The following is a 7,781-nucleotide window of genomic DNA, read 5'->3' as shown; positions in this document are numbered from 1 at the left end:
AAAAAAAAATCTTGTGTTGGGATTGGACTGCTAGCAAGGGATGCAAATGGGCAATTTATGGCGGCTTGTGGACTCAAGAAGAAGACAATAGTGGATCCTATGGTGGCTGAAGCCTTTGCTGCCCTTCACGCTGTGATATTTGCAGAGGAGATGGGTTTTGAAAATGTAGTACTTGAGGGAGATGCGCTAACGGTGGTGAAGGCCATTAATTCTACTGAAACGTGCGAGAGTAGCTATCGACATTTCGTGGAAGATGTGAAGAGTTCTAGGAGTGAACTCGCAATATCTAGTTTTGTTCATGTTCCAAGGGGAGCAAATTCCGCTGCCCATAATCTAGCAAAGGAGGCTTGTACCCATGTCACTTATATATGTTGGTGGCATTGTATTCCACCATGCATTGGTGATATTATTAGGAAGGAGGGGACTCTCCTCTTTTCCTGATTTGCTCTTTTTGAGCTTTAATAAGAGATTGAAATATTCTTCTTCAAAAAAAAATAATAATAATGTAATAGTAATTAATTGGTTGCAGTTTCATGTGCTCACCAAAGAGTCGGTTGCTCGAGGAATGTCCTTACTGAAATATCTCCCAGTTTATGTGGTGGATGCTCTGGTCATAATGCATGCTAATTTCATATATGGAGATCTATCCAAATTTGGGATTCATCGACCAAAAATAGGCCCCTTCACTCAGAAAGCTATAACAGGAAGATCTCCAGTCATCGACGTTGGGACTATCAAAAAGATCCAAGGTGGAGAGATACAGGTAGGTAGATTTACATTTTTTTTTTTTTTTTTAATAATTCATGAAGACAAAGATAAAATCATAATTCTCCTTTATGAAGATGAAGATAAAAACGGCGGATTAGGATTCTTATAAATAATTTCTCTAAAACGGTAAATTTTCAAATTACGAAATTTAGGCAATTTCTAAGCATCCAAACTCTTTTAAAATGTCACATATTAAATTATTTGCATGTAATCGAAGCAGTCAAAAAGAATTTTCCTTCCAAAAAGCTTCTTCACTTTTGAAGTTACGCATATTCTTCATAAAATCAAAATACAATATTTGGCTCAAACTTTTTTTACAACATAAAGAGCAAGCATTTCGATATATACCAGATGAAAAGATACTCAATTTTTAACTGTAACGTTAACATACCACCTTTTTTTAATAGGTAGCATTTTCCTAAGCTTTTCCATACATAAAAATAGTCTAAATTTCGGAATTTGAGAATTTATAATTTTTCTAAAATTGTAGGGATCCTGATCCGGATGATTAATTAATATATTGGGGAACTAATTTTAGATTATCATGATACTTAAGAAATAATATCATCTTTATTGATGACATTATTGATGCATCTTTATTGCTATTCATATTTTTAAAATATTCTAATTAATATATATGCATATATATATTACATGCAATATTCTGTAATTTCTGTTGCTATTTTCTGTAATTTCTGTTGCTATTTTGACAGATTGTCCCAGAGATATCGAGTATTAAGAAAGACAAAGTGGTTTTCAACGATGGCACTGAGAGAAAGTTTGATACAATTGTCTTCGCCACTGGTTATCGAAGCTCAGCTAATCACTGGCTGAAGGCATATATATGCACTTTCTTTCACCCTTTAGTTACATCTCCTATATATAGGCTGAAGATTAATTTTTTTTAATTAAATATTTTTTTGTAGGATTACAAATATGCTCTTAATGATGAAGGAATGCCAAAAAATAGTTTCCCATGTCACTGGAAGGGAGAGAATGGCCTGTATTGTGCTGGATTGTCAAAGAGAGGGCTCTATGGGATTGCGATGGATGCACAGGCCATAGCCAATGATGTTGAAAAGGTTTTAAGCGCCAGAAAATAGAAGCATTGGAGAACCTTTGAACTTTTGTGTACTTGTTTAATATAAATAAGTTGGTGTTGGTTGTCGAAATTATGTTAGTGTGGTCTATTATATATATTGTCGGACGTACGTCTAAGTGGTACTATGTATATATTATGTTAAACCTAAATAACGTGTGTAAAAGTTTTATGGTTTAATAAATAGATGGCAGCTCTCCCCCGCCTTTGCACATGAATTTTTCAATGACGTCGAGATATATTTGATGACAATTCTTTTACAACTTCTTGACACGTATCAGCATATGATTAAATGGTTAAAGTACGTGCCAATAAAAGAAAAAAGACAACCATATATCATAATAAGCAAACAAATTAATGTCAGGAGAAAAATCCTCCATTAATTACAAACTAGTAGAGTTGAGCAAGAAAGCTTGTGATTTCCTCTCATAGTAGAAGTTATTGGAAGAAGAAGCATCAGCAGAGAAGATCATCACCCCATTAACTTCAAATCCATTTTCCTTCAAAAGATCCAATGCTTCAAAGAATGGATCCCCTTGAATTCCTCTTCCATTGACTTCATAGCTAGGCAGCAATTTCTCCCTATCAAATTGCCTAGCACGAAGCCTAAAGGTTTTCAAGTATCCCTGAGGAGTAGTCACCTTGTCGGTGTAGAATTGGTAGTTAACATGATCAATGACATCTCCATAGCCATTGAAGAGCTGGACATAGGGTATTGCAGTTGAATAAAAGGGTGCAATTGTAGCTATGGAAATGATGCTTTGGTTCTTCAGCTTGGTAATCATGAGCTCCCCCATGCAATAAGCAAAAGTTGAGTTGTGTTTTGGGAAATTTTCATAGTCAATGTCGATGCCATCAAGATGGTATTTGGTGACTATGGGTTGGAGGGATGAGAAAGCATTAGATATCCAAAGACGAGGCCGGGTCTACAGGATCATACCTGTTATAATATAAATTAAATAAATTAAATAAACTATTTATTATAACTTTAAACTTTTAAGAGTTAAATACATTTTTAGTGCCTTTATTTTTTTCTCATTTAGGTTTCATTTTGTATCATAGATAATACTTAAGTTATAACTAAATACGGAGATGGTATCTCTGTCCATCTTCCGTTCATAAAATTAACAGATTTTCACCTCAAAATGCAATTAGGGAGTGGCTGAACCACCCCCAGGGTCAATGGACAGAATTACTATTTCAATATTTAGCTATAACCTAGGTATCATTTATGATACAAAATGAAACCTAGGTAAAAAAAAATAAGAGGCGTTAAAACCCAAATACCAAAAAGGTATTCAACCTAACTTTTAAAATAAATGGAGATTTAACGGTACGTACCAACGAAGAACTTTTCGGCCGAGGCTTCAGCGGGAGAGGCTAGCTAAGGCTTTTATGTTGGGGGGGCGTGCCTTGACAGCTGCGACAGAGGCTGGGGTTAATGTCTCAACCCAATATGGTGAGAATTTGCCGTTCTTGGGCTTCCATGATGGGTCTGCATCGATTGCAAAGCTAAGTATGAAATGGAAGTCAATCCCATCTTCAATCGGAACAGGAGCAAATGTGACTGGAATGCCGCTGGCTCCAATGTACTCCATCATCACCTTCCCATCTATAAGCCCACGGAAAATATATAGCTTAGAATATGCATAGAGAGAAAAAAAAAATGATAATTAATATATGATTAGCATTAATTACCACAAATTCGTGGTAAGATGAATGTGATTAGAGCAATAGGGAGGAGATGGAGATGAAGCTTGATCATCCTTCTTGGCATGTTTGTGTGATCGAATTTGTGGACCAAGAAATCAATTATACTTTATATGGTTTTTCTACTTGATACGTAAGCCGGCCAAAACATTGTGGTATTTCTGATTTGACAAATGGAGCAAAAATGGTCGTTCATTTGTAGACAACTTGATGAAGGCTAAAAGAAGTCGTATATTTTTGTAATGTTGTTGTTTGCAAGGAATATGTCAGCACCGACTTATGCAATTGCTTTGTGAGAACATCCAGGTTTATGCTAATGATCCAATATTTGCTAGCATACAGCATCATTTTTTTATAGTAGCCGTCCAGAATTTGATGACCAAAATTGAACGGCAGCGATTTTGCTAGCTAGGAAGAAAGCCGAATTCGATCGCTTAACGCTAGGATGTGGCCACGACAAATGGCCAGTCTTCAAGGAATTCGATGCTTTTGATAAACGTTATTAGATTATGGTGTACCCAATATCAACCAATTAAGCTTGGCCCAAATATAGCCCTTTAGCCCCCAATATTGTATATTGTAATGGGCTTATTTTGTGATGGGCTTCTTTATTTATTTTTTTTTTTGAATGTCATTGAATATGTAAACTGTGAAGAAGAATGGATAGATGAATGGTTTTGGAAATGGGTTGTGTAATTGATTAACAAGAAAGGAAATGGGCTTTCATATTCATGTTCAATTTTCGTACAATCCTCTCATTAGTATTGTAAAGGTGAAAAGACGGTTATGGTTAATGGTTATTAACTAAAACCGCTAACCGCAATTACTTAGGCATTTAGTAATTATTTAATAACCGGTAATTAATTAGCGGTTAAAAAAACAGTTAATAACTGCTAACTGCTTTAAAAAAAAAAAATTAAAAAAACACGTCATTTCATATATATATATATATATATAGCGGTTAGCGGTTAGCAATTTTTTCTAACCGCTTTCAAAAGTGGTTAGGCAATTAGACAGTTAGGGGTTAACGGTTAGGGGTTAGTGAGTGATTATTAACCACCCGCTATTTCAGCCATAGTGATCTATATATATATATATATACTCAACACCTAACTACTTGGGTCTTACTAAGGGGCTAACTCTCAACTAATCTACTAATAGAAAATGGGTTCAATTTAAGAGTCCAACACAATGCACAATTAGACATGTCTCGTCCATTGATTGCGAATGGAATGTTGATGTGTTACAGTCTTATATAATAGAATGTCCAGTCCCATTGACTACGAACAATATATTATGAACTGATAAGGTTTATGGTTTAAGATCTTCTTGTATGACCATAAGCCATATTCAATACAATTCATTGACCATTTACATGCATATGGTGTATAATTAATAAAAATAAGCTTGTAAATGGATTATATGTTATATGCTAAATTAAATAAATCAATAAATAACAACATTATTCAATATCAACTAAAATGTCTTACAATAAACTTGGATTTTAAGACATTATATATCCCCAATAGGGTTTTCATAAGGCAGTATGACTTGTGTGCCCTAATCGTCCAAGCTTTCAAAACCAGAGGGTGACCCCGGATAGTCAAGGCCAAGCTCAATGACTTTTCTAGAACTCCTGAAGGTTTTTGAAATAAAATAGGAATTTATTATCAACAATGCTTGCAAAGGAGAGGTATTCAAGAATGTCCAGAAGTTTTGGAAGGATTTCCTAATTTTGGATTTTGGATTGTGCATAGGGATATAATGCATCCTACCAGGATGGTCGCAGTGGGCCGTAGGCAGGAGATGAGGGTTATCCACCAATTTGAGGGATTTTGTTTGGGAAATGAGGTTGTATATGTATGCCAGTTGGGGTTCCATGGTGGAAGGCAAGTAGATGAAGGAGGGGATGAAATTGTGGAGTGAGAAGAGAGAAAAAATTTCTCAAGGGAGCTCTACTCTGAGACGAGAGCAGTAGGATTAGAGTAATTTATTTGAATTTGAATATTCGATCCTTAGGTGTTATCACTTTAGGTGTTATCTACTTGTATTTTTAGTTAAATATTATTTTGTTGTTAATAGGAAATCAGATAAAGAATTAGTCAAATTGTGGTATTATCTTGCCCCAAGTAAAGTAGTGTAGTGTTCTTCTACCTTAAGTAGAGAATTGTGATATCTCGTTTGGGTGTACAAGCTATTGCGGTTATTGGTTATTATCCTTAACCATTAACTGAAACTGCCTTAGGCAATTTTTGATTTTTTATAATCGCAACCGCTCTGCTTTAGGCATCTAGGTTTTAAAATAACTGCGGTTAGTGGTTATTGAAACTCATAACCACACTGCATAACCAATTTTTTAGAAATGAGCATTTTAGGCATATTTTAGTGTATTAGGCCTTCTTCGAGCTTCCTTTTAGGGACTATTTTAGATGATTTTAGACATTTTTAAAATAATTAGAAGGCTCCAAAATATCACGAAGCTCAAGAATATTATTATTATTATTATTGATTTTTTATTTTAATGAATAAAGATCAATTTAATTAAAATCAAAACGAAAACCCCATATCAAACGCACCAAAGCGACATCATTAAACCGCTAGCCACCCCGTCTTAGACAGTTATCGAATTTTTTCAACCGCCTACAAAAGCAGTAAGCGATTTTTAGGCAATTAATAACCACCCACTTGTACACCTCTAGTCTCTCATACCCAAAAATAGCTACTCAAATCCCATATCACGTCGCAGCACTTATCAAAACGTTTTCCACCACAAAAATGTGGACATAAATTTCTTATGAACTGAGTGTAGAAATTTTTTTTAAAAAAAAAAAAAAATTAGTCTCTAAAAATATCATGTGTTCCTTACATTTTTTTTAACAACAAAAAATATATGAGAAGCATATTTTTTTTTTCTAATTTCTTTTTATTGATTTTATTAAAAAAAAGACATGGGAAAATCACATGCTATTAAAAAACATATGTTTCTCTTTTTTTTTTTCTTTTTTTTTTTCTCCTTTCTATTCAAAGGGAGAGAGGGGGAAAAGGGGATAAAAAAAACATATGTTTTTCAAATGTAAAGGGACATATATCACTTTTAGAGACTATGTTGGGAGAATTTTCCACCAACACAATTCGAAAGAAATTTCTACAATTTTTTTTTAATAACATGTACTTCTCACCTCCTTTTTATTTTCCTCTAATCCTAGAAATTTTTTGTCTTTTTTATTTTTTAATAACATATCTCACATATTTTTTTAATAACATCAATAAAAAAATCTTGTATTTTTCATTCCTGAAGTATAATCTAATTTGTAAGAAATGTACATCGTATTTATTTACTAGGACTATAGTCTATCATGCGCTCTCTTAAATTGCTCACGATTACTCGAACAGTCACACAATCAATGCACGCGATTATTTGTCATCCAAACTTTATTAAATCATTGGGACTTTTTTAACCACAATCAAATGGATTTAACATGGTCGTGATAGCGTTGGATCTAAATCCCCTTATATTTTCTAAAATATGAAATTCTCATATTTTAAATAAATGTAGAAGTTTGTATTACGAACATGAGTGAATTTTATATATTAAAAATGGATAACTTCACTTTAAATCACTGAATTATCAAGTAATTTGAGAAGCCCCTCAAACTTCAAAACCTCTCAATTTGGACCCCTAAACTTTCAATTGCAATTAATTCGAACACCTTCATCAGATTTTAAATGTTAAAACTGAGACAATGACATTTATACCCCTGAATCTTTTATAAAATCCAAAATTTACCCTTAATTCCAAATTAAAAAATAAAATAAAAATAAAGTTTAAAAAAAATCAGGGATATTTTGGTCTTTTTAGGGGTAGATCTGGAAAGTTAACGGCTAAATTTGACCGAGGAGTTCAAATTGATTACAATTAAAAGTTCAAGGGTCTAAATTAAGAGATTTTGATGTTTCGAAAGCTTCTCAAATCGCGTGGTAATTCAGGAGTCTAAAGTGAAGTTACCAAAAAAATATAAATATATAAAATTTATAAATTAATTTTTTTAAAAAAAAATAGGGCGGCAGCCACCCTCTTTGGGGGAGAGGGTGGCCAATGAGCCACCCCTAGAAGTGGCCAGGGGTGGCTCGCCGCCAACCCGCGACCCACAAGGGTGGCGCGCGGCCAACCCCGACCACCCTGGGGTGGCTCGCGGCCACCCCC

General features: G+C 34.2%; 1 protein-coding gene and 1 pseudogene across 1 annotated transcript; one reads left to right on the top strand and one right to left on the bottom strand.

Moving 5' to 3' along the window:
* Positions 1 to 534: 534 nt before the first annotated feature.
* On the top strand, positions 535 to 2,074 carry LOC132166092 (probable indole-3-pyruvate monooxygenase YUCCA10). The gene is made up of 3 exons (XM_059576850.1): positions 535 to 763; positions 1,482 to 1,604; positions 1,695 to 2,074. The coding sequence occupies exons 1-3, from the start codon at positions 566 to 568 to the stop codon at positions 1,869 to 1,871; spliced, it is 498 nt and encodes a 165-aa protein (XP_059432833.1). The 5' UTR covers positions 535 to 565; the 3' UTR covers positions 1,872 to 2,074.
* A 176-nt stretch (positions 2,075 to 2,250) lies between these two features.
* LOC132165009 (chitinase 1-like) lies at positions 2,251 to 3,468 on the bottom strand (annotated as a pseudogene).
* Between the last annotated feature and the right edge of the window lie 4,313 nt (positions 3,469 to 7,781).

This window comes from Corylus avellana, chromosome ca11 (assembly GCF_901000735.1).
Source record: "Corylus avellana chromosome ca11, CavTom2PMs-1.0".
In the NCBI taxonomy this organism is placed as follows: domain Eukaryota; kingdom Viridiplantae; phylum Streptophyta; class Magnoliopsida; order Fagales; family Betulaceae; genus Corylus; species Corylus avellana.
The sequence above is the reverse complement of the archived record's forward strand: the minus strand, read 5'-3'. Positions and strand labels throughout refer to the sequence as shown.